This window comes from Suricata suricatta, chromosome 7, assembly GCF_006229205.1.
Source record: "Suricata suricatta isolate VVHF042 chromosome 7, meerkat_22Aug2017_6uvM2_HiC, whole genome shotgun sequence".
Lineage (NCBI taxonomy): Eukaryota > Metazoa > Chordata > Mammalia > Carnivora > Herpestidae > Suricata > Suricata suricatta.
Genome location: NC_043706.1, coordinates 15,044,852 through 15,071,183, shown reverse-complemented (window position 1 = coordinate 15,071,183; position 26,332 = coordinate 15,044,852). Strand labels below are relative to the sequence as shown.

The 26,332-nt window shown below is 49.2% G+C and overlaps 3 protein-coding genes across 7 annotated transcripts in view; 2 read left to right on the top strand and 1 right to left on the bottom strand.

The window, feature by feature from the left end:
* Positions 1-8,154, top strand: part of SIRT5 (sirtuin 5) — a 34,846-nt gene extending 26,692 nt beyond the window's left edge. For 3 of the 4 annotated variants that reach the window (XM_029945348.1, XM_029945350.1, XM_029945349.1), the window contains exons 9-10: positions 6,824-6,897; positions 7,682-8,154. In XM_029945348.1, the coding sequence (XP_029801208.1) occupies positions 6,824-6,897; positions 7,682-7,896 (289 nt within the window). In that variant the 3' untranslated portion in view covers positions 7,897-8,154. The remainder of the gene's footprint in view (positions 1-6,823; positions 6,898-7,681) is intronic. The other variant, XM_029945351.1, reaches the window with a different exon arrangement.
* A 4,006-nt stretch (positions 8,155-12,160) lies between these two features.
* NOL7 (nucleolar protein 7) lies at positions 12,161-16,626 on the top strand. Of its 2 annotated transcripts, XM_029945564.1 has the most exons (9): positions 12,161-12,481; positions 12,655-12,715; positions 13,347-13,405; positions 14,963-15,010; positions 15,214-15,245; positions 15,482-15,563; positions 15,900-16,021; positions 16,100-16,177; positions 16,446-16,626. In XM_029945564.1, the coding sequence occupies exons 1-9, from the start codon at positions 12,213-12,215 to the stop codon at positions 16,520-16,522; spliced, it is 828 nt and encodes a 275-aa protein (XP_029801424.1). In that variant the 5' UTR covers positions 12,161-12,212; the 3' UTR covers positions 16,523-16,626. The 2 variants fall into 2 exon arrangements, with proteins under 2 accessions (XP_029801424.1, XP_029801425.1); XM_029945565.1 differs by lacking the exon at positions 14,963-15,010 and having other exon boundaries at positions 12,162-12,481.
* Positions 16,627-17,278: 652 nt separating this feature from the next.
* Positions 17,279-26,332, bottom strand: part of RANBP9 (RAN binding protein 9) — an 88,676-nt gene continuing 79,622 nt past the window's right edge. The window contains exons 13-14 of the mRNA XM_029945563.1: positions 21,579-21,690; positions 17,279-18,272 (exon numbers count right to left, since the gene is read on the bottom strand). Of these exons, the coding sequence (XP_029801423.1) occupies positions 18,142-18,272; positions 21,579-21,690 (243 nt within the window). The 3' untranslated portion in view covers positions 17,279-18,141. The remainder of the gene's footprint in view (positions 18,273-21,578; positions 21,691-26,332) is intronic.

The window sequence follows — 26,332 nt, the reverse complement described above, 5'->3', positions numbered from 1 at the left end:
CTCTCTCCCTGCCTCTCTGTCTCTTTCTCTCCTTTCTCAGAGTAAATAAATAAACTTCTTTAAAAAAATGGATAAATTGGAATCCATCAAGATTAAAAAACCTCTCTACTTCAGTGGACCCCGTCAACAAAGTGAAAAAGACACCCCACAGAATGGGAGAGAATATTTGCAAGTCTGATATTTGTTACAGGACTTGCATTCAGCATAGATAAAGAGCTCTCACGATTCTATAATAAAAAGACAAATAATCCGGTTTATAAATGGGCCAAAGATTTGAGTAGTCATTTCTCCAAATATACAGACACATGGTCAACAAGCGTATTGAACATATGCTGAACATTATTAAAATTAGGGAAATGCAAATTAAAGCCCCCATGAAATACCACCTCACAACCACTAGCATGGCTATAGTTTTAAAAAAACAAAATAACAAGTGCTGGTGAAGAAAATACCCCTGGTATCTCTGCTTTGGAAAACAGCCAGGCAGTTTCTCAAAAGGTTGGGATCAGAGTGAACGTATGACTCAGCAGTTCTCTCCGGTAGCTAGCCAAGAGAAATGAAAACACAGAGCTGCTGGGGCGCCTGGCGGGCTCAGTCGGTTAAGCGTCCAGCTTCCGCTCAGGTCACGATCTCACGGTTTGTGGGTTCGAGCCCCGCGTCGGGTTCTGTGCTGACAGCTAGCTCAGAGCCTGGAGCCTGCTTCCGATTCTGTGTTTCCCGCTCTCTCTGACCCTCCCCTGCTCATACTGTCTCTCTCTCTCTCTCAAAAAATAAACATTAAAAACAATACATCTATACAAAAATGTATACATGAATGTTCATAGCAGCAGTGTTCATAAAAGTCAAAAAGCAAGAATGAAAAAACAAAAAAACAAGAGGAGGGGCACCTGGGTGGCTCAGCCGGTTGAGTGTCTGACTTCAGCTCAGTTCATGATCTCACAGTTGGTGAGTTCAAGCCCTGAGTTGGGCTCTCTGGTGTCAGAGCAGAGCCTGCTTTGGATCCTCTGTCTCCCTCTCTCTATCTGCCCCTCCCCAGCCCGTACTCTCTCTCTCTCTCTCAAAAATAAACATAAGAGAAAAAAAAAGAATATCAGAATCCTTCAAGAATGGGATAGGACAAACTTTCTTTCTTCTTCTTTTTTTTTTTTTTTTTGGTTTGTTTCTTTGTTTATTTTGAGGTTGAGGGTGGGGACAGAGAGAGAATGAGAGAGAATCCCAAGCAGGCTCTGCACTGTCAGCACGGAGCCTGACTCCGGGCTTGATCCCACAAACTGCGAGATCATGATCTGAGCCAAAATCAAGACCTCAACCCACTGAGCCACCCAGGTGCCCTGGGATAAACTTTCTGAAGGAGGAAGTGAGCTATGCCCCGAGTCCCTTTCTCCTAAGGTGGTTTATTTTCTGCCCTGTGATCTCCAGCTCACCCCTAAGAAGTAGAAAGACTGGGGCGCCTGGGTGGCTCAGTCGGTTAAGCCTCCGACTTCAGCTCAGGTCAGATCTCACGTTCGTGGGTTCGAGCCCCGCGTCAGGCTCTGTGCTGACAGCCTGGAGCCTGCTTCTGGTTCTGTGTCTCCTTCTCTCTCTGCCCCTCCCCCTCTCATGCTCTGTCTCTCTCTGTATCAAAAATAAATAAAACATTAAGAAAATTAAAAAAAAAGAAGTAGAAAGACTGAAAACAAATCATCATAGTAGAACAGTAACAAAATGCAGATAGGGAGAAAAGGAAGGGAGAGCGTCTGCACAAGCCAGGGGCCGGCCTCTCCCTTCCATGTCCTGGACGGACTGGCAGGGACCGGCACACAGTGTGTCTTCATGTGAGAGGCCACTGAACCTGGTAGTTTTCCCTGCAAGTTAGAAGAGAATCCTGGGTATGATACTATCCTTTCATAAGTCGGGCCTCCTAAACCACAGACCCGATTCAGCTGCTGCTGCTTCTCACCTAGAATCACCGAGCCTCCTTTCAGACAGGCTACTTGCTAGTTAGAAACTTCGGTCAGATCGGACAGGCTACCCATTGACTGGCACCTACCCCAAGAGCCCCCTTCTGTGGCTTCTCTGATGGCTGGGGCTGCCCCCTACCACTAAGTCTGGGAGCTTTGCCAGTTGGGTATGACTGACTGGTGAAGACAGTCGTGTTTTTGTCCAGGAGCCATCAAAGCTGACATTTAGAAGAGACACAGGTGACCTTCTTAACCTCTTCTCAACTTTCCAACCGGAGAACTCAGCCTGGAGCGATCGAGGGTTCAAACACACAGCTGAACAAGCGCAGGATTGTCTCTGACAGCTCATGTGTGGTTGATTCGGGTTGAGTTTTACCCTAGGTCGTGCTCAGTAAACTGCTTCCTGTAGGTCAAATTTGCCCCGCCATTGGTATTTGTCAATAAAGTTTTATTGGCACTTGGTCATGGCCCTGTGTTTCTGACTGGTCCATGGCTGCGTTTGCACTACCGCCGTAAAACTGAGTCATTGGGACAGAGACTGTCTGGCCTAAAATGTGCATTCTCTGGCTCTTCACGGGGAAAAAAGCGTCCCAACAGCAGCTGTAGGTTAATGAGAGAAACAAAAACTAGAATAATGTTTCCTTTTAATTTTCTTCATTACCTAAATTGGGGGGTGGGCACGAATGAGGGCTGTACTCTGAACATGGATCTCATGGGACATCTGAGACTGAGCACAAGTCGCTCAGAGTCTTTGCCCCGATTCTCATGTACAGGCCAAGTCACAGAATTTGCCTCCCATGGAAATGTATGAATATTCTCAAGGTGTTAATTAGCTCTGGTTTTTGTTTTTGTCATCCCCCATCCCCAATGGTGATTTCGGATGATTTCTTTTTTTCTTTTTTTTTAACATTTACTTATTTTTGAGAGACAGAGAGAGACAGTGCGATCAGGGGAGGGGCAGAGAGAGAGAGGGAAACACAGAATCTGAAGCAGGCTGTAGGCTCTGAGCTGTCAGCACAGAGCCCAACGCGAGGCTCGAACCCATGAACCCACGAACCGTTAGATCATGACCTGAGCCGAAGTCGGATGCCTAACCGACTGAGCCACCCGGGCACCCCTTGTCTCGGATGATTTCTGGCAAGCCATAATGCTAGTGTAGACACGAGCTGTTTTCAGCTTTGACTACGAAGTTCTGACTGTTTGCTCAGCCCCAGGGTCCTTGGCACGTGAGGGTCTGTGCCTCTGCTGAGGCAGAGATGAGGTTTGCTGTCTAGAGGCTGGTGTGCTGGGCTTTCCAAGTACCTGCCCTCCCCCCCGTCCCTCCCCCTCGCCCCGTGCCCTGTGATTGCCATGTTGATCTTGGAATGTGTCTAAAGTTTGGAACTTAGTTGAAGTGCACAGATACGTGTTTACTAAGCACCTACAGTGTCCTAGACACTGTCCTAGGTGCTCAGGCTAGGGTACATCAGTAAGCAAAGCGAAAAGTCTCTTGTGTGAAGATGACAGTCTAGTGGTGGAGGCAGACAGTAAGCAGTAGCCACTGTAGCCAGTGAGGAGCCGGGCAGCAGGCTGTGGCAGAAAGCAGAAGTCATACCGGAGGGGAGCCGACAGGCTGCAGGATTCAGCTGAGTGGTCAGGGCGAGCGCACCGAGAATACTTCTGAGCAGGCTTGTAGGTGAGGGGCTAAGGGCGCTGTCTGGCTAGGAGCTTTCCAGACGCAGGACCACCTGGAGCAGAGACCTCAATCCCCCTGCCCCGGGACAAAGCAGGGCCTGGGAGGTGTGAGGACCAGCGCTGAGGTCAGTGTGGCCGGACTAAGGGAGGGAGGGTGAAGAGGTGGTCAGTGAGGTCAGGAAGGAACATGTTTTCCGGGTGGGTGGGGGGTGGGGGAGGGGAAGCAAAAGAAAGCCAACTGCCGGTAGCATTTATAAGTCTAAGGAGTTCTTCGCTAGAAAGTGGTTTTATAGGGGCGCCTGGGTGGTTCCGTCAGTTAAGCGTCCAACTTCAGCTCAGATCATGATCTTGCGTCCATGAGTTCGAGCCCCACCCCACCCCCTCCTGTCAAGCTGTGCTGACAGCTCAGAGCCTGAAGCCTGCTTCTGATTCTGTCTCTCTCTCTCAAAAATGAATAAATGTCAAAAAGTATTTTTTGAAAACGGTTTTATTATAAATTGCTTTTAATCATGTGTTTGCTCATCAAGAGCGCCCAGAGCACACTGTTAGATGACGGTTGGCCGCCGTGGGTGGGGGTCTAGTGCCTTGCCCGGCAGGGCCGAGGGGGGGGGGGGGGCCTCATCCTGCTTCATGCAGTTCAGCTCCTAGTTGGTCTGTTCATCAAAAAGTCATTCAAAGTAAGGACGATTGAAAAGGTACATGTATACGCCTTCGTAAAATATACTTAAAGATGCCCCATGAGGTTTAATTTTATTTAATTAAAAATATTTGCGTTGAGAGCAAATCTGTGTGTTCATCCGGTGTGTTTGGCTTTGCTCGAGGAGCTGAAGGCCTGTTCCCTGTACGGGACCTGCTGATTGTGCAGCTCGACTTTCTGGCACGAATCCTGCTCTGAATCCTCCCAGTGTCCCCCAAAGCCCCTGCAGATAAAAACCACCCGAACCCTTAGTTTGTAAAACGAAACAGACAGTCAGAACCGCAGTGGAGTCCCAGGCACTAGTCTAGACGTCCCGAGTCAGAACTCCCGGGGCCAGAGGACGGTTTGTGTCATTTGCCCAGCGGGTGTCTTGGAAGACACTGGGCTACAACCTCTGGTTTGGGTATGTTTCTGCCTTTTTTTTTTTTTTCTTCTTAAAAGTGGAACAGGAACTTCCGGAAAATCAAATTGTGAAGCAGGCCTCCTCCCTGGTCTTTCCCACCTACGCTAACGTAACGGAATTATTTTTAGGGACCTGCCAAAGTGCACAACAGATTTTCCTAGGAGTAACCCTGTCTTAACAGTTATATTTTGGGGATTTATTGCACAATTTTTACTTAGAGTAGGTAATTACATTAACCATTAGAAGTGGCATGAACAGATTGTGGAACAGACACAGGGGACCCGGTAGCCTGCACTGGAGGGCAGTGGGGTGGTGGAAGCGCCACCGCATGAGTCTTCAAGCACTTGTGTTCATGTCATACTTTCACATTTTTAAACTTGACATCCGAAATTTTGTATCGGAATGCAGTAAAACCTCGGATCGCGAGTAACTTGTTTTGCGACTGTTCTGCAAGACGAGCAGATGTTCCTAGTTAAACTTGATGAATGAGCGATGTCATGTGATATGAGTCGTACGTGACGCCGGACGTCCCATGATCACAGCTGAGCCAGTGGTTCTTGAAATGCACTTTGATGTATGAGTGATTTATTTAAAAAATTTTTTTTAACGTTTATTTTTGAGAGACAGAGAGAGACAGATCATGAGCAGGGGAGGGGCAGAGAGAGGGGGAGACACAGAATCAGAAGCAGGCTCCAGGCTCTGAGCTCTCAGCACAGAGCCCAATGCGGGGCTCGAACCCACAGACTGTGAGATCATGACCCGAGCTGAAGTTGGATGCTCAACCTATTGAGCCACCCAGGCGCCCCGAAATCCACCTCTTAGTAGATGCATGGGACATGAAATTTTGGGGTTAGTTCATGTGTCCCTGGCTAAATGTTAGAAGGAGACAGTTCAGGGCTCCTGGGTGGCTCAGTCGGGTAAGTGTCCGACTTCAGCTCAGGTCATGATCTCGAAGTTTGTGAGTTCGAGCCCTGCATTGGGCTCTGTGCTGACAGCACAGAACCTGCTTGGAATTCTCTCTCCCTCTCTCTGCCCCTCCCCTGCTTGTGCTCTCTCTCTCTCTCTCAAGATAAATAAATAAAAAGGAGACAGTTCATGTTGCTGCCCGATCCACCCACGGGCACCAGAAACAAATCTGCAGTCAGATCATTTGCTCTCGGCAAATGAGGGAGGGACATGGTGCGTGTCCCCAGACCAAGGAAAAGGTGCAGTTCCTATAGGATTTGGAGGGAGGGTGGAGTTTAGGTGGAACCTCAATAAGGCTGTTTTGGGGGAGACTGAACAGCAAGTGGGAGTGTGGAAGGGGGTCGAGTGCGGGCTGGCTGGCAGCGGGGGCACAGGGCACAGGGTAGGCGTGGAACGCCGTGTCCAGAGGCCCCTTATCTGAAGGTCTGCACCGGGACTGGAAGCCAACGTTGCCGCTCAGCGGCAAAGTGACTTAGATCCTCCAAGCGCATGTGCCCTTTACCGCCGTCATCTCCAACAGAAGTTTCGGGTAGTTTATGGTTTTAGAGGACAAATTCCTCCCTGAGTAGAAAAAAAAAGAAAACAAAGCAGTAGTCACCCAGAAGGGGGCTATCATGGCAGCTGGTCCTGGGGAAAAAAATACTGTTTTTTTTTTTTAATGTCTATTTATTTCTGAGAGAGAGTGACAGAGTGCAACCAGGGAAGGGACAGAGAGGGAGACACAGAATCCGAAACAGGCCCCCAGTGTCTGAGCTGTCAGCACAGAGCCTGATGTGGGGCTTGAACCCACGAACCGTGAGATCATGACCTGAGCCGAAGTCGGACGCTTAACCGACTGAGCCCCCCAGGCGCCCCTGGCTCAGTGGATTAAGCATCCACCTTGGGCTTCAGCTCACATCATCATCTCACAATTGGTGAGATCAGGCCCCGCGCTGGGTTCTGTGCTGGCCGCACGGAGCCTGCTTGGGACTCTCCTCTCTTCCTCTCTCTCTCTGTGCCCCTCTCCTGGCTGTCTCTCTCTAAATAAATAAAAATTTTCAAAAATTAAAAAAAAGAATGAACAATATCAACGATGAATTACATTGAGCATGTGCTTTTTCCATTTTTAATTGTGCTCCATTGGTTTTCTTATTAATATTCCAGAAAATCCTACTTTCACAGGATCTTCTCAATCCTGCATTTAGAGTTGAGTTTTTTCCGTTGTGTTTTTCCTCAAAGTAAGCAGAAATTATTAATTGTTCTTCTTTCTCCTTGCGCTTTTCTCTTTTTGTGTGTGTGTTTCTCCTTTCTGACTATATGTAAGTCAGTTAGTCGTGAAGTCCAGTGAGTGGCCTGAGAGACCTATTCAGCTAAAATGTTCACAGTCTGTGTGGAATGTGAGGTTATTTTTCTTTTGTCTTTTGTTTTAAATTTTTTTAATGTTTATTTATTTTTGAGAGAGAGGCAGAGAGAGAGAAGCAGGGGAGGGACAGAGAGATGGAGACACAGAATCCAAAGCAGGCTCCAGGCTCTGAGCTGTCAGCACAGAGCCCGACACAGGGCTCGAACCCACAAACCGTGAGATCATGACCTGAGCCGAAGTCGGACACTTAACCGACTGAGCCACCCCAGCACCCTTCTCTTGTCTTTGGTGCATGAGAATGTGCTTTTAATATAATATATAGATTTTGTAAAACTTAGAGTTTCTGTTTGAGTTTGGCAATACAGTGATAAAATGCATTTTACAATTATGTCTCCCCCGCCCCTTAAAATAAAATTCATGTTTATAGCACCTAAATTCTAGGCAGTTTGCTTTCCTAAATTCCCTTCTGTGGCCTCCCTGTAATGCAGTGTCTATATCTAGAGTTGTCAGAAGCTAGTTTGAAGAGAGTGGGCACAAAGGTCACAGTACTGTATTAGTGGGAGTTGGGGTTTTACTTTGGAGGCAACCAAGAAACGTGTGACTGGCTGAAGTCGTACGTTCATTCTGCTCCTAACTCTGCTGTCTTTGTCCCGTTTCAGGTTTCATTTCCAGGGGCCGTGTGGCACCACTCTTCCTGAGGCCCTCGCTCCTCATGAGTCTGAAAACGCGTCTTAATTGTCCTGAAAAAGGAGAGATTGTAGTACATCCAGGTACAGACGGAGAAGAAACAGTCATGGCGGTGGTGAGCCAAATGTTAGAAAATCCAGAAACAGCCTCTGATTTCCTGGCTAGAATCCCATGTGATGATAAGTGACGGGGGTTTAGAAGGAACAACCACAAACAGAGTTGGGAGGAGAAGTCAGTGAGCAGTACAGTTCATGCGTGTTATTTTGTGTGGACTTTGGTTGGTTATTGGAAGGGGAAATTTTTGTGATTAGATTATCTTTTTAAAGAAGTAATTGTGCTGATTGTATTGTCACTATCTGGGCAAAGAGAGAAGTACAGGGGTAAAACCTGGGTATTTCTGATTTTCGGCAAGTTCTGGTGGAAAATAAAATCGCTCTCTACAGTAGATGATTTGTTGTTTAAAAATGTTTCCCCAAGAGGGGTCTTCATTGTGGGTTTTTCCTTTTCGGTGTTTTCCGTGTTTGGCTGACTTACCTCACGGCACGTGGGATAACCCTACAGCAAAAAGTCATGCAAGGAAGGTAGAGAAAAGTAGCATCAAGATAGAAAATCATGGGGCACCTGGTGGCTCAGTTGGTTCAGCATCCGACTTTGGCTCAGGTCATGGTCTTGTGCTGCATGAGTTCAAGCCCTGCCTTGGGCACTGTGCTGACAGCTCAGAGCCTGGAGCCTGCTTCAGATTCTGTGTCTCCCTCTCTCTCTGCCCCTCCACTGCTCGCACTCTCTCTCTCTCTCTCTCTCAAAAATAAATAAACATTAAAAAAAAATCCAGGGTGCCTGGGTGGTTCAGCGAGTTGAGCATCCAGCTTTGGCTCAGGCCATGATCTCGCATTCGTGGGTTCGAGCCCTGCATCAGGCTCTGTGCTGACAGCTCAGAGCCAGGAGTCTGCTTTGGATTCTGTGTCTCCCTCTCTTTCTACTCCCCCAAACCCCATCCCGCTCATGCTCTCTGCCTCTCAAAAAAATAAAAAACATTAAATTTTTTTTAAAGGTAAAAAATCAGGATGAAAACATAAATGATGCAAATATATGGACTCCGAGGCTAACTCAGCTGCCTAAAATTGAGCTCCACCCTCTTTTTTTAACTTTTTTTTTAATGTTTTTATTTATTTTTGAGAGAGAGAGAGAGAGAGAGAGAGAGAGAGACAGACAGACAGACAGCATGAGTTGGGGAGGGGCAGAGAGAGAGGGAGACACAGAATCTGAAGCAGGCTCCAGGCTCTGAGCTGTCAGCACAGAGCCTGATGCGGGGCTCGAACCCACGAACTGTGAGATCATGACCTGAGCCGAAGTCGGCCACTTAACCAGCTGAGCCGCCCGTGTGCCCCGAGCCCCAGCCTTCTTAGCAGCTGAGAGGGAGAGGCGGCCGCTGACTGTTTCTCAGGAGCATAAACACAAGCGTGTAGTGGGAAAACCCACCAAGCTTTCCTAGACACTGAATTCTGAAGAATTTTTTTTTCCTGTGGACTTTAAAAAATTATGCCCATACTCCCTTGGAGTAAAATAGTAAAAACCCAGCTCTCTGCTCCAGCCTCACCATCTAATGCTGCACCTAGGGCCCCGGAATGCCTGCCTAGCAAGAGTGGTTGGTCTTCAGTGAACAGTGGAGGGAGGCCATCCCTGCCTCGGCTCCTTGGATGCGGTGAGTCTCCTGCATCGTCACACACTCGAGCCACAGTGCATCAGCCCCTTACAAAACCGCATCGAATGTGACAGCCTCGGCTTTTATAGAAATAGACGAGACCTGGTCATGTAAAACTCTGGACTGCATTTTAAAGTCATAACGTTTCTTAAATCCCTGGGGCCTTTGCATGGGCATAACCTACAAGGAGTCCGAGCGACCAGCCACGCATCTGGGGGCTCGATCCCCGCTTCTCATGAGCGGCTCGAGGCATGTACCCAGAGGGGACCTCCTGTCATGCATTTTTTTTCTACATGCAACACCATGATTCACTTTTAATCTTTTTGTTGTCAGGCTTCTCAAAGTTAAATTCATACATTTGCCTAGTGTTAGCAATGTCAGACGTCAGCATACTGTCTCAGCAAGTCTGATTATCTATACTTTTCCAAGTTTATTTTTATTTATTGAGAGAGAGCGCGCACATGTGAGTCAGGGAGGGACAGAGAGAGAGGGTGAGAGAGGGCATCCCAAGCAGGCTCCACGCCATCAGTGCAGAACCGATGCAGGGCTCGAACCCATGAACCATGAGCTCATGACCTGAGCGGAGCAGACACTTAACTGACTGAGCCTCCCAGGCGCCCCGTGAGTCTGATTATATTTTTAATCTGTAATTTCTATCTGACCAAAGGCCAGATATTTCAGAACTATTCTTTGCAACTCTTTTCATCATTTTTTTATTTTTTTGTTTTGGTTTGATTTGTGTTTTTTCAGTTTTTGGTTGTGTTTTGGTTTCATTAGAAAAGATGAAAAAAAGACAAAAATGCAAAATGTATGTGACATAGCATTCTTTAATTCAATTTCATATTTACTGAATGTCTACTGTGTGATAGACATTAGAAGTAAGATGATCAGGTCCGCCCGGGTGGCTCAGTCAGTTGAGCGTCTGGCTTCGGCTCAGGCCAGATCTCACAGTTTCTGGGGTCGGGCCCTGCGTTGGGCTCTGTGCTGACAGCTCAGAGCCTGGAGCCTGCTTCGGATTCTGTGTCTCCCTCTCTCTCTGACCCTTCCCTGCTCATGCTATCTCTCTCTCTCAAAAATAAATAAAACATTAAAAAAAAAAAAAAAGAAATAAGATGATCAGCAAGGTATGGACCTGACTCTCAAGGAGTTCACAGAATGGTTGGGACAACTGTTGGGTAAACCATCTTACAGTGTGGCAACTACAGTGAAGTAGCATGTGCAAGGTTCAGGGGAGAATGCCATTAGCAGGGGTGGAGCCTGCATGGGGTAGATGTTAAGGTGCTTTAGGAGGAAGTCAGCCTGGAGGCAGTTTTTGAAGTATAAATAGTCCCACGTGGAGGAATATCAGAAAAGGACACAGCCTATAGAAATGCATGTGGCAAGCGTGAAACAGCCTAGTTCGTTCAGAGAGTGACCAATCGTTTAGTGTTGTGACGGGTGAGCGAAACAAGCACAGATTCAGGAAGGACCGTTTTCGCCAGAAGCATATGCCTGGAGGCGGGGAATACAAACGGTGCTCGGGTTGCATTCACTAAGTAACGGTGAACTCATTCATCCACCAGAATCAGGATTTGCGAAGGACCGGCCACTGTTCAAGGGTCCTGGGTTAAAGCAGGGAACCGGACCAGAGCTTACGTCCTAATAGGAGTGTCCCACGATCAGCTGTCAGGAGTGGTGTTGATGAACCATGATGAACAGAGGCATGGACAGTGGGGGAAGGGGGGGCGGGGAGGAGGCAGGTGGTCAGGGAAGCCTGGTGGCTGAGGTTGGTGCTGAGGATCGATTTTACCCTGAATCTGTCGACTTGTTTCTGTCAGTGACGGAAGGACTGAGAGGCACAGAGATCCGGTTGCTACTGCACAATTCTTCCCTTCGAAATGCCACTTCTTTGGGGGTGAAGGGAGCTAGATCTATGAATACTGATTAATTGGATTGAGTGTGAAAATTAATAAAGGGAAACGGAGTTGGGAAGCTGGGCAAGGGAGGTCTCACGCTGTACCACTTGTCCTTAATTGCAAATCCAACAGGAGGAGGCAGTGGACCATGCAGGTGTCTATGGTTTGATTAACAGGAGGAAGAAGGGCTTTCCTCTCGCCCAATGAGAAGCCACTCTAGTCTGAACTCCCAGTTCACTCCAATGGCCTTTTAGTTTATAACAGCCCCTCCCAAGTGCTCCCTTTCTTTTATAAAAAGAGCGACCCACACCTTCGGGAGTACTTGCCTATGGTTCTGCTTGCTGCCTGCTTGCCTGGGATTGCAACTCTCTACGATGCCTGAAAAACCCCACTTTTCGCTGTTAAAACAACTGGCTGTTTTACTTTCTCGGGTTAGCAGGACCAGGTGGATCCCCAGGCTAGGGAGGGCCGCCGGGGCTGGCGGTCACAGGTCTCCGGGCACCGGCCGGCATAAACCCGGTTAGCCGGACCGGAGGAGGGGGGACCCAGGCGAGCCTGCCGTCAGCCTCCCCGCGGAGGAGGTCTCACGATGGCTCTTCCCCTCCTGGGAACGAGCCCCATCGCCGCCCGCGCTCCCAGCCGCATTGCTGGCCACTGCTGCGGGGCGGAGAGGAATCCGGGCCGAATCCCGGGCGAGGAAAACCTAGAGCAAGGGAGGAAACACCGCCCACTCTGGTTGGGCCACGCCCCTCCTGGTTCTGCGCATGCGCTGCCGCCGGCGCACTGCCGTCCTCGCCTCTGCCCCTGCAGGGGGCGGGCAAACTCGCGGCGCTCGCTCTTGGCGTCACGCGGCGCTTGCGCGGCGCTTCCGGGTCAGAGGCCAGGCGGTCGGGCGCAGCACGGGCCATGGTGCAGCTGCGGCCGCGCGCGTCTCGCGTCCCGGCGCCGGCGATAGTGGACGAGGGCCAGCCTGCGTCCGAGGAGGAGGAAGAGGCGGCGGAGCACGGCCTGCTGCTCGGGCAGCCCAGCAGCGGCGCGGCTGCGGAGCCGCTGGAGGAAGACGACGAGGAAGGGGACGACGGGTTCGACGACGAGGCCCCGGAGGAGCTGACTTTCGCTAGTGCCCAAGCGGAAGCACGGGAGGCGGAGCGGCGGGTGCGGGAGTCGGTGCGCAGGTTCGGAGCCCGCAGCCGCCCCGGGGGGATCGCCCCTTCCCGGCCCGCGCGTGTCACCCCGCACTGACTTGCGTCTCTCTCTCTCTCTCTCTCTCTCCCCCTCTCTCCCTCTCTCCCTCCCTTCTCCCTCCCTTCTCTCTCTCTCTCTCTCTCTCTCTCTCTCTCTCTCTCAGGGACAAAACGCTCCTCAAGGAGAAGCGGAAGCGGCGCGAGGAGCTGTTCATCGAACAGAAGGTTAGAGGCTAGGGAGGGCGGCCTCCTTTTTAAACCCCCGGCTGGGGCGGGACTCGCGTGTTTGGTGGCGGCGCTGCTGCGACCTGCGGGCGGGGAACGGCGCTAATACCCGGGACAGCGGCCAGAGGGAAGGCGCCCGCGCTGCGATCTCACTTGAAGACGGGAGTGGGCAGAGTCGGGAGCGTGAGATCGCGGGGTCCGCCCGCTTGCACCCGCCTGCCGCGACAAGCCTGGCCGCGTTCGGTATCTCGGAGGTAGTTTCTTTGCCCGAAACTGGGCTGCCCCTGGGACATCTGTGCTTCGGCAGCTAACGGTGGGCACACTGGCCGCAGGGAACCGACTCCGATGGACGCGACCTAATTGCGCTCATGGTAGAGCAGTGACCTCGGGGCTGGGAGACAGAGGACAAGCTTCCCAGCCTTCGTCGGTCTTCCCCGGGAATACGGGACGGGTCCTGAGCTCCTTGGGCCCAGTCGCTCCACAGCTTAGAGATGACGGGGGCAGGGTCCCGCCGCGTTCGTTTATTGGTCCAGATGCAAAGCTGTCCTTAGCGTCAGAAACTTGAGAAGCGGCCCAGGGCATGTGGTCATGTACGTCACCTCTGATTAATTTTTAAATGTTTTAATCTAAGAAAAGAAAACTCCTTCCAGAGAGCATTCTAGAGAAGTTAACTACAGCTGCACCGACTAAGTAAGTAATGGATCCTTGTTACCTATGCCTTGCTTACATTACATACACCTGGCTTTGGATTGGATGCTGGTGTGCACGTTTGTTTGAATCCACATAATCAAGAGAATGAAACAAAAGGCTACACAGCAGGAAGTTGGATTTGGTGGGAAAGGTGGAGGGAATTAACTCCACTGTTGTCTTTTACTTTTTAAAAAACATTTTAATGTTTATTTTTGAGAGACAGAGCGAGCAGGGGAGGGGCAGATAAAGAGGGAGACACAGAATGGAAGCAGGCTCCAGGCTCTGAGCTGTCAGCACAGAGCCAGACAGGGGGCTGGAGCTCAGACCAGGAGATCATGACCTGAGCCGAGGTCAGACACTTACCCCGCTGAGCCACCCGGGAGCCCTGCACTTCTTTTTGTTAGCCCCACAGCTACCTCTAGCCTCCGAGTTACTGACTCCGGCAGGGGAGTGAATAAAATGACATCCTGAACTGGAGGATTTGGGGGAGGAGCAGACCTGCCCGCAGGCTCTGGGGACCCTGCTCCCAGCCTGTCCTGCTGCTGCATTCCTGTCACTTAGCGGCCGGGCCCTGTGCCGAATGGTTAAAGGCCAGTGCATTCTCGTCCTTCTCTATCCCTTGAAATCAAACCTTAATAAATTTAGGCTTCCAGATAGTTGGTATTATTGTTACTATTATTATTTTTTTTCATATTCTCTTGGCCTCTCCTGCTTTATTAAAGTTCAGAAGTTTAGTCCTGGGGCTCCTGGGTGGCACAGTCGGTTAAGTGTGGCTCAGGTCATGATCTCACAGTTGGTGAGTTCGAGCCCCTCATTGGGCTCTGTGCTGACAGCTCAGAGCCTGGAGCCTGCTTCCGATTCTGTATCGCCCACTCTCTCTCTCTCTCTCTGCCCCTCCCCTGCTCATGATCTGTTTCTCAATAATAAATAAACATTAAAAAAAAAGTTTAGTCCTGTAGTTCATTCTTTTTTAAATGTTTATTAAAAGACAGTGTGGACAGGGGAGGGGCAGGGAGAGAGAGAATCTCAGAAGCCTGACATGGGACTCGATCCCACAACCCTGGGATCTAGACCTGAGCGGAGTCGGTCGCTTAATGGACAGCCACCCGGACGTCCCGAGTCCTGTATTTCTTGCCTAGGCCATGGTCCTCACAGTTTTCAGTAAGACTTTTCCACAGAGCTGTTCAACTTCTGAGTATGTAAAACATACCAGTAACGTGCCTGGTGGCACACTCCCCTTTCCGCTTTGAAAGCGCAGCTCAGCTGTCCCCTCTTCCTTCTCTTACTGCCCCCACCTCGTCGCGGCCGCCTCAGTGTAGCTTTCCTTCTGTGCAAGTGTCTGCACGGGCGGTGCCTGTGTGCTCTGCCGGCTTACACTAGCGTCTCCGTTAGCCCGCCGCTCCTCCAGGCCGCCCTGTCTCCATCCTGCTCTGTGTCCGAGCAGGTGACTTCCTGTGGGGCCTCCCGCCTCCCGCGTGTAGTGTGAACACGGGGTTGCAGAGCTCCCTTTCTCTGAAGGCTTTCACTTCACTGTTAACCACAGCCATCTGCCCCCAGAGCGTGCTCACGGGCTCGGAGGTCTTCACTTCTGACACCGCCATCCCGGTACGGCCTCGTTAGGGACCTGGTAGCAGTGCACTGGGGACGGACTTCTGCCTTCCAGGACTGCCTAAGCGTCCTGAGTAAACACGGAGGAGGGTGGTGATGCAGGGGGGAGGCCTTGGTGAAGGCGGGTGAGATGGTGCTCACGGGTGCCGTCATCTTCGCTACCTGCCACACCAACCAGTATTTTTATTGTTCTTCCTTAGCATAAAGACATCCTCAGGGAAGTTGAAAGAAGGTATGAACTGTTCTTTAAATAACTTCTCTTGTGAGTGTCTGGTGCATTTGTAGATATTTGCAGCCAAATGTTTGGCCCCGAGAGTGTGGGAACAGGCCTGGCCCAGGGGAGCTTGGGCCTGTTCTGTTTCTTAACAATAAAGACTGCATCCAAGTTGGTGCTAGTGCATGCTGAAGTGCAGTCCGGTGAATGCTCTGCTTTGTTTTATATTTATCAACTCCATTTTGTTTTTTAAGCAAATTTGCAGAAGAAAAATGAAGACTCTGAAAAAGGGAGTGATTCCAAGAAAGCTAAATTACAGAAAGTACAGTCTGTCGGGTAAGGAGGGTCTTCTTTCCACAGAGAATGTAAAGCTGACCTGAGAGAGGGTTGGCTTGGGGAGGGGGTATTTTCTTTGCAGTAGTTTGAGGTTACATCTAAGGGGCGGAGGGGGGGCATTCTGATAGTTACATAGAAGTAAAACCTCTGCCTTCCAAAATGCGAACACTAGTCTATTTGTAGTCAAGTAGCCCAGTGACGTGGTTTTACTCACCATCTGCACATACAGAAAATTAGGATTTTAGGGTTTTTTTCACTTTAAATAACAAAACTTAATTTTCAAACTAAGCATGTTATCGGATTTGCTCATTTTGGCCTTTTTGTGTTGGTCACCAGCCAAAATAAAAGCTACTTGGCTCTAAGGCTAAAAGATCAAGATCTGAGAGATTCAAGGCAACAAGCAGCGAAGGCCTTCATACAGAATTCTCTCTATGGCCCCGGCACGAACAGGACGACGGGTAATTTCTTTACAGACTGTTCCTCTCACTTTTTACTGCAAGTTCAACAAAGACGTGATAAGGAATTCTCTTTTCCAGTAAATAAGTTCCTGTCTCTTGAAAATAAGAGGTTACCAGTGAAAAAGGCTGCAGCCCAGTTTCTGAATAATGCTTGGGGTAAGAGCCTGCTCTGTTCTTAGTTTTTATATATTGAAAAGGTATTTTTAAAGAGGTAGTAAATACTTAAGATAATCGTGAAGTATCAGGGTTTCCTTATCATACCCTAAAGTTGGTTCTAAAGTAAAGATCAGCGTGGTCGATCTGTACAATTTGATTTAACGGACCTAATTTTATTATTTATATTCATAGGAGCTTGAAAACTTTGGAATTGTTTCTTGGGAATTTCAGATCTGATATTCTTATTGCACAAAATTTTCTATTCCAGGAACTCAGAAAAAACAAAATGCCAAGAGGTTTAAAAGACGGTGGATGATCAGAAAGATGAAAGCTTCTAAGAAGTAAATCAAATGAAGTAAATGAAGAATGAGAACTTGTATGTATAGAACCTAGTTATTTGGTATAGAAAATGCTTGTTAAAAAATCTAATAAATCATTTATAAAGAGTTTTGAAGGGTTCTTGCGGAAATGCTAGGTCTGTTGGGGGAATCACCCCGCCCCCTTTCATCCTCTCCGGACGGCCCTGCCTCGTTTCTGAGGACGACACTGGAAGCAAAAGTGGTCCAAAGAACGGTCCCCTTCCTGTGAGCGTTTGCGCGTTAATCTTCCACCTGCGGCGTCGAGGCAGGTGCGGGCGGGGCCCGCTGGGAGGTCTCCGCTCTCCGCTCCCGCCTGCACAGGGGTCGGTGCTTGGAGACGCCCCCTCCTAGGCTGTGGAACAGGGAGGAAGTAGCTGAAAGCTCAGGATCTCGGGGTCGTCAGTATTCCTTCTTGAGGAAGATTAAAGCCTCCGTGCCAAGTCAGCCAGATGAGGTGATCTTGGTTAAATGTCACTTGTTCCCGGTCTGGGAGGCTTTGCTTTGGTGGCAGGCCACTTGCCATATCGTTATTACCGTAGTTAGAACAGCAGGAGACGAAGTTCCTCTCCTTTCTGTGGCACCCGCCGCGGCAGGCTGGACCCTGATCAAGGGAGGCCAGGAACTGGAGGCCGTCTTGGGTTCTAGGACTCAGGTTTATAGTGGGGACCATTCGTTTTAATGGCTCCACTTCTGTATTAGAAGTGTGCAGGGACCTAATATATAAATTCAACTGACACTCCAGTATCTGTAATAGTAAATTTTTAATGGCTGGTTAATTATATCACTACATTTTTATTGCAATATAGTACTCATTTAAGCACTTAAAAATGGAAGGTGTACAAAGATTAAATTAAGACACGGTAAATTGACTAAATATTTGGTTTTTATATAAATAAAGGTCATAACCACACTGTTGACATGTAATACTGTTATAATACAACAGTTAAACTTGTGAGTCTACAACAGAAGTCGGCTGTAGTTAAACAGGAAACAAAGTTGAAAAAGACCATGTTAAAACAAAACTACTGGGACTAACAGGTCGGGATTGTAAGTAGCAACAAACATATTCACTCAGCTCCTGAGTATTTCAAGTTTTACAGTACACATTAAAAATGATTTCTTCCATCAACACTATAAATTCAAACTGTCGGATGTTTATGCGTTTTGCAAGTTACACTGATTGAATGCTTATATGGGGGCGGGGGGCGGAGCCTCCCCCAAATTGAAGTTCACATCACCCACATGCTAACACAAACACGACTGGTTCCGTTTCCTTCCCCCCTCTCCCCCAGACAAAGGCGGCAGGATTTTTTGGTTTCTTTTAGGTAATCGTTTTAAAAGGATTTGTGATGATCAATTTGAATGTCTGAAATTCAGTAATATTTAACTCTTAGACAACTAAGAGGTTAAAAGATGGAAAATAATTTCTCCTAACACCAAGTTAGAAAATCATTTGCATCATGCTGTAAACTAGGAAGCAATGTAAAGCGACAAAAACCTGTCCCCAGTACATAATTAAAAAAATCTAAATTTCAAATCAGCAGAGCTGGTCTACTTCCAGGTTGACTACGCCACGACATACGCGTGAGCCCCGTAAATGCATAGCTAATGCAGGTAGTCTTCCACTGTGGCGAACGCGCAGGACCCAATTCCGGATCGAGCCATCAGTCCGAGACATTGTGTGGCCTGGCCCATCGCGAGGGCGAGTGGAGGTTGCTTTGGCAGATTGTGGGTTTCTGAGGAGAGATGATGAAAACAGGGAAACGGCAATTAGCGAGACATTTTCCAAAAACTCCTCGACTGGGAAAACACTGCATTACTTGAAAACTTACCAGTGCCTACACTGCTGTTACCTAATAAGCAACGGGAATTTCTAAGCAGAGGACGGAGGTCTTGGGGCCCTGCTACTCGGACTAGGGAGAAGGGTACTGAGTATTCGCCTGTGAAGGAGAGTTCTTGCAGAATTAGATACTTAAGAACTTCTGTATTAACTGTGATGGGAGAGAGGTCATTTCTCACCGGACATTTCCCGTGGGGGAGCACGGACTACTCAGTAAGTCAACTGACTTACTGAAAGCCCAGGGTCTCTTTGTGTTAAAAGTCCCGCTGATGGACTCCTCCCCTGCTGGGGACAGAGCCCAGCCGAGGCTGGCTAAGGTCTCCAAGGTGTACTGGTGAGTGGTACCTGGGTTCCCAGGGAGACGGTGATGGTGGCCCGGAGACAAGACAAAGGAAAGCAAAACCACCCTGTGCCCTTGGAGGGAGTTACTTTACAGTTGGTAGAGAAAAGGATGTTTTAAACGCCAATTTGTTCTCCGTGTCCTACATACGAGAAGTCCGTCAGACAGCTATGGTACAGATGTAGTTAATCATCAAAATGTGTTCTCTGCCAGAAGTGAAAAAAATGAACTACTGGTGAAAGTGGCCAAGTTCCTAGAAGCTTAGTGCCCTCTCCCTGGGTGGAGATGTCGGATGTTAAGTTTATGTAGATTGCCAATTAATAAAGTTACTCCTCAGTCCTTTGTAGGCACAGTGGACAACAGAGGGCAAAGACCAGGATGCTGGCCGGCAAGGCTCCACACGACTTAATTCTCTTACTTTGGAGGGAGAGCATGCACACATGAGTGGGGGAGAGGGAACCTTAAGCAGGTTCCACATTCCGCTCAGAGCCTGACACAGGGCACGATCCCATGACCCTGGGGTCAGGACCTGAGCCGAAATCAAGAAGTCGGGACGCTTAACCAACTGAGCCACCAGGTGCCCCCATTTAATTCTACTTTTGATTCCAAGGTACGCAGATCGGTGAGAAAGTATGACTTAAAAGTGGTCTGTGGCTTCGAATTAATAAAGTCCTGGCTGTTCTTGGGCAAGACACTGTTTAGCTGAACTCTGACGGTGATTCAGCTCTAGGCAGGATGGACTTTATAGTTCCATCTTGAGTCCAGACGTTGAATTTTTATACAAAATCAACATAAGAAGGGATGAAAATGGAAAAGGAAGCTTTTTTCCCAAAAATGTCTCTTGATGGTTCGCAGGGAGGTAATCTTGCTGGAAGAGCAGCAGCGGGAGGCACGTGGGCAGAGGCAGCTTTCAAGCTGTTTGGATGTGGAACTAGCATGCAATCCATGTACAACAGTTTCAGCACTACTTACGGACACCATGTAAAACAGCACGGTATTTATAAGCATGCGCATGTTCGTCCGCAGCAATTTAATAATAAGTGCGTCGTGAATTTTGCAGGAATCCTCTGAACACAAGTTTAGGTACCAGGGACAGCTGAGCTTACGTAATATGTAGCACGGTAGGGGCGCACAGATCCTGCAGAACGGCCCTGCGAAATGTAGTATTTAATTGAATTCCCTGGGGCGCCTGGCTGACTCAGTCGGTTGAGCGTCCGGCTTCGGCTCAGGTCATGATCTCTCGGTTCACAGGGTTGAGCCCCGCATCGGGCTCTGTGCTGACAGCTCAGAGCCTGGAGCCTGTCTTTGGATTCTGTGTCTCCCTCTCTCTCTCTGACCCTCCCCTGCTCACGCTGTCTCTCTCAAAGATAAATAAAACATTAAAAAATAATTCCCTTAAAAAATTTGACATAACAAACTAGTCTAAGAAAACTGGTTACTTCAAAAACTCTTTACAAATACATTACCTAAATATGAAGGCTGTAGTAATTTCCAAAAGACCATAGCAGATCATAATTTACCCTACAATCCCAGCATTACTGCGCTGTTTTTACCAACAGAGCTAAGTGGATTTCATGAGAATACAACACACTAACCAAAGAGAATTCACGTAACACAGATTCTCAACTTACAGAACCACCACCACAGACGCTTCTTTCCCCTTAGTGTCATCGCAACCCCCCCACTATTCTACCTTCACACAAAGAACTACCCGTTCGCCCTGGTTTGAGCTAGACAGACCCGCTTCCAGGTGGGCGTTCTGTCCAGGAATGGAGCTGGCTTTGCCCTTCTGGTGTCCTGCACCTGCAGCTCTGTCGCCCACCACACCTGGGTCCGTCACGGGCCCCGTTCTCGGCCGGGCGTGCAGCCAGCAGTAGGGTGCCGGTAGTTAAGTTCGGGGGAGTCAAAAGTTAGACGCAAAGTTTTGTGCGGGGGGGGGGGCGGGTGTAGGGGGCGCTGGCGTCCGGTCCCACGTTGTTGAAGCGTCAACCGTAATGAACACACACGGATGAAGCCGTATGTGAACACGTGCTTCCTCTCCGGTCTCGCCCCGCTCTCATGCCCCACACACCGGCTACGACGGCTGCTAAGAGCCCGAAGAGAAGACTCTACCAAGTGCAGTCTCACTTACCCGGGGAATTAGACGCTAAGGTCAGGTCGAAAGCCACTCTACTGCAGATTACCTTTGAAAAGAATCTCCCAGAGAAGATACAGTTCTAGGTTAAACCACCCTGTAGAATTTATATGTAAATGCCCGGGTTGTTACGGAATTCAGAGAGAAAGTCTATCCTTAGGACAGAAGTGCTGTAATCGCACTCACGCACTCTGTAGTGAGTCGATTTACAGGAACAGCAACCGACCGGGGAACAGCAAGCCGCAGTCTCTCCCTTCACGCTCCCCTCCGGCTAAGAGCCACCACTGACACTGCTGTTCACCTTTTGTCTGGTCAGGGCACCCGGCTGAACCAGCTGGCTTTCATGCAGGCAGGACGCTACTCCAAGGGCCGGTGCTGCCAGCGCGGCCGCAGTCACCGAGGGCCCTCGCGTCTGTGCCCCAGGCACAGGGGAAGCTGTGGCACGTGCGGCCGAGTCCAGAAATGCTTCCCTGACGTGCGCGCACCCTTCCCTTCTCCAGACTGGCCAAGGTCTATCGCAGGGTCCTGCTTTGTGTTTGTTATTATAGCTGAATCCATTTAATCTTGGAACTGAGATCATGGAGGGGAAGGTTTTTTATATTTTGAAATAACCTTAACTTTTTTTAAATGCGGAAAACATCTCCCTTAGGCTTTCCCAAAACACAGACCCCAGCACAGGCCCCAGCGCAGCTGCTCAGAGCGGCCAGGAGAGGCGGAGCCCCACTCACCTAATATTGCACTGTTAAGGGCTGAGCACACAGGTTCCCTCTGAATTGGGTCAAGCTGATTTCCAACCGGGCTGTTCCAAGGATCCGAGTAAGCGAGTAAACTGAATGCATCCTGTTGAAAACAAAGTTTGGTTTTTACGTCACTTAGGCTCCTGTGGTCCCCACAGCCGCGAGGTGGAGACATAAGTAAGACACAAAGCCTTCCGGCCGAGACGCTGCAACATTTAAACCCACTCACCCCAAGGACTAGGAGGCTAGGTGTTTTTAACAAGATTATGCAACTAAGCCTAATCCGTTTTCCTTTTTCTTTACTGTAAACACCAATCTGAACCTCCTCCCCCCCCCCCCCCCCAACAGCAAAATTAAAACAAATTCTGGTGGAATGGCCTAATTAAAGAGCAAGACAGAAATCTTCAGGTGCTCGACGATTTATTACCACTGGGAGGAATCTGACTTTGTAAAAAGAGCCTATTTATGTTTTTAAACAGATGCGGGAACTGGACCCATCTCACTGCATGTCATGGTCTCACACTCGGGAATGAAAAATTAAACTGGCTTCCCTTCAGGAACATTCGGTAGTTCCAACCATCCTCGAGCTCCCCCGCCCACCTTCCTAAAGGAAGGGATGCAGGCACTGACCCCCCTTCTGTGGGAGCTGGCGCATGCTGGGCCAGTTCCTCCTCTGCCCCCTGGGGGTTGGGACGCTCCCTGACACTGGCGTGGTCCGGCATTCTCCTCTCAGTGCATGGGGTCGTCGTCTTTGGCCTAAAGTCAACGCCCTCCTCCAGAGCAGAGTTCCAGAGAGACGCCTGCCCAGCTCAGCAGGCCCACGTGCACGGTGCTCAGCAAAGTGTCAGTCGATGCATTCGGTTAACACCGCTTTAACAATGCGAATCACGGACACGCAGAAGACTGGAATTTAAGCAAATTCCCCGGGTCCAGCTGCCTTGCCGGCCTCTGCTCGGCTCACTGCTGCTCCGAGCACGGCCGCGGGGGAAGGGCTTGCTGGTCCCCAGGCCAGCACCCCGGGAGCTGGGAGGGGGGCTGCGCATACAGCAGGTGCCCAGCAGTCTGGGGCTGTGGGCACGGGCACACCTGCCTCTCAGAGAGAACATGCGGCTCGTCCACCGTCTTACGCTGCTGAGTATTTCATTTGTGATCGACAGCTTGTCCCAATTTTTAGGCTGAAAGGTCTCTCTAGAGAAAAGTTCTTCATTACACTACTCTGAGTCCCCTGCAGCTACTCACAGGCACCGGGTACACGGCGGAAGCTTCACACGCCCGCTAATCACAGGACTTGCTGCTTACGACAGCGGCTCGCAGGGCCACTCCGTCCTGCTTCCCGGCCCCCCGCCATCCGCTCTACTGATGGCAAGAATATGAACACCCTGTATCCTGGGAAGGTAACTATAATCACCTCATTTCCAAACACTGACCTTTGCTCAGGACGTAGCTTACCCACAACCATCTACTGAGGGGCCATCCCCGTCCTACAGATGAAGGACACGAAAGAACCGTTCAAGGAACAACTGGCACACAACAACTTCTAAGCACAAAACCGTCCTCTTGGGTCTACACACGTGGACACGCAACCAGAAAGGAGAAAGGCTGCGGGCCCAGGTCTCAAGGCAGACCATTCTTCTGTTTGCACCAAAACCTCACGGAGAAAGGAAAATGATGGTAGTAATTTATCGTGCACTAATACCGGGTGAAGGCACGTTCCGTGCACGGACGTGGAGAATCTCCTTTTATCCTCACAATAACCTTAGGAGGTGGATACTATTATGCCCATCTTACAGAGAAGCAAACTGAGGCAGGGACAGCTTAAAGGCACGCGGCTAGTGTAGAACTTCTTTTAGTGAGATGCAGCTTCTTTTAATTGCCAATCTAAATATTAAGATGAAAAAACTCTAGAATTTAGCTCTAGTACTTTCAAAACAACTGAGCAGTCACCGCACATGGCTGGGCACAGAGCGCAATCACCAGGACCTAGTCCTTGTGCCAAGAACCCACACTTTCCAGGAAAGTCGGACGTACAGATAAACAATGTACAGCGTACTGCTTGTGAACATACAGCATACTGTGTCACGTGTCATAGTCCCAGAGACCCAAGTCATATGGAAACAGGCTGAAAGTCACAGATGGAACCCGGGATAAGGGGGTGGCAGTGGGGGGAGTTCAGATCCTAAAATGTCCCCAAATCACACTAAAGGGCTTCAATATTTTCCCAGTATGGCAATGGGGTTTTAATGAGAGGACTCATGTGGATAAGACCTGATTCAGCAGGATCGCACAGCAGCACAACGGAACACGGCTTGGAAGGCAGGTAAAGCTAGAAGCAAGGAAACAAAACTTGAAAAGAAAAAAAAAATACTTATGCCACCAGGTTCCCTGCATATGGACTTTTCCTTTACCAAGGGGATGGGATCAGGGCAGCAGCAGTCATGTTTCAAATCCTGCAGTGAAACGTCACGGAGGTGGTGACCAAAGAATAACATGGGGGGCGGGGGGGGGGCGCGTGGGCAGGCGCACTGTTCCTTCCTGCCGCTGCTAGGCTGGGGGACGGTTTCTCGAAAGCAGTATGGCAACATCTAGGAAAAGCCACAACAATCCTAACCTTTGACTCAATCATTCTCTTTCTAGGTCTCCATCCCGTGTTATAATTTTAAGGAACAAAGATACAGGTATGAAGGCATTCACTAAAGCATCTGAATTAGAGCAACAAATCTTCATCAGGCAACGCTTAGATGAACTGATTCGGCAACACAAGAGAATCATGTAGCCATTTAACGAGCACTAATGCACAGGAACTGGAAGTAAAATTTAGGACGGTAAGTAAGATATACACACATGGGATTTAAGGCACAAAACCCAAACTCTGGGGGTGCCTGGGTGGCTCAGTCAGTTGAGCGTCTGACTTCGGAAAAAAAAAAAAAGATCTCAGGGGGCATAACTTCTGGGGCACACGTGACGTCGTTCAGGTAGGGTCCCCACACTGTACTTGAGGTTGGCTTGAACTCTGGAGGAGCCTCGGTCACCAGCTGGGCCGCTCCTCGGTGTGGGACTGCACGGCTCCGCCCGCAACGCCCCGCCACACTCGAGAGCTGTCTTACGAGCCACTGGCAGATGCAGGCCGGTGAGGAACCGGAAGAGAAGAGGAAACGAAGAGAACCGGCAAAGGTCAAGGGAAACAGCAGGCGCTGTAGGAATACCCCCTAATTTCTACCTCAAATGGGGACCCCACGGTCTGCCACAGGCCTGCCCTCCATGACCCAAGGGAGCACAATAAAGCCTTTAGGGAACTCTTGGCTTCCCATTTAAAGGAATCTCTCTCTTTACAGATGCAAGTGTGATTCAGATGCCTATGTGGATCCACACCAAACTGAAGATAAAATATACCCACTATGATCACACGTGCCCTCAAGGAAAAGGAATAATTCCTAAACCTTTTCATCAACAACAACAACAAAATATTCTTGTTGTCCTCAAATCCTCCAGCTGGTCTTCAGGGACTTGTATGTTGGATCAGTTAGTCATCTAGTCATCTTATTTCCACCCCACCTCGTGGATCAAGAGAAGTGTGGGGAAGGAAGGAGTTCAGAATGTTAAGGAAGTCGCTTAAAGCAGCTGGCGTGCGCTTGAACGTCAGAGGTGCAAAATCAAAGCCGTCCACACTCCTTAGATGAAGAAGATGGATTCCATCTTCACATGACTCAATATATAATCAAGGACTGTCTTTGAGAAGAGGCCCCAAAACTGGCACTCTCTGAGCCTCACGCACATCAGCGACAAAGACAGTGAGCTGATTACTGAAATCTTACACTCTCAAAGACACTACATAAATCACATTCCCTCACCATGCACAATTAGCATAAAGTTTTAACAAGAAAACATGAGTCAAGATGACCTCGTGTAAGAAAGCATATGAATTCTTAGAAACATTTCGTATCCCCAAATATCCCCTAAAACAGCAGTTCTTGAAGTAATTCCAGGGATCACCTGGGTTCAATCTAGGATCCCTCCAGGAGGTCCTGTGACATCAACACTGTTTTCACAATAAAACGGAGATGACCTTTTCTCTCCCCTCACTCTCACGGCCACACAGCGGGGTGACAGTGACACCACAACACAGGGTACAGGGAGGGACGAGAATGCAACTTCCCCTCCATTAAACCCGGCACTTAAAGAGATTCACAAAACTGTAAAGCGATGCCCATCTTCAAATGTTTCTGAAAGTTATTTTTCCTAACATTCAATGGATCTATGATTATTGGTAAGTAAATTAATAATCTGTGTTAATTTCTAGTTTGGTAAATATCAGTAAATAGAACCCATATAAACAAAGTTCTTAATAAACATTCATGACTAGCGAGGTGGTCTGTGCATTAGATATACTTAAAGGGGGAGGGGTTTAGCCAAGCCCTATTCTGACCTCAAGGAATTCTTGACCTTTGAGGGCAAATGTGGGCATTTTCCAAATATGTCAATGTCTGGTTTTAATTTTACTGTTTTTTTTTAATTTCACAAGTGTGCCCCCTGACTCCACCTCCATCTCACCCGGCCCCCCACTCACCCCAGGTGCACCCCCTGCCTCCCATCCCCTATCAGACCAACCCCCCCACTCACCCCAGGTGTGCCCCTTGACCCCCACCCCCTATCTCACCTGCCTCCCCACTCATCCCAGGTACACCCCTTGACCCCCACCCCATCTCACCTGCCCCGCACTCACCCCAGGTGTGCCCTTGACCCCCACC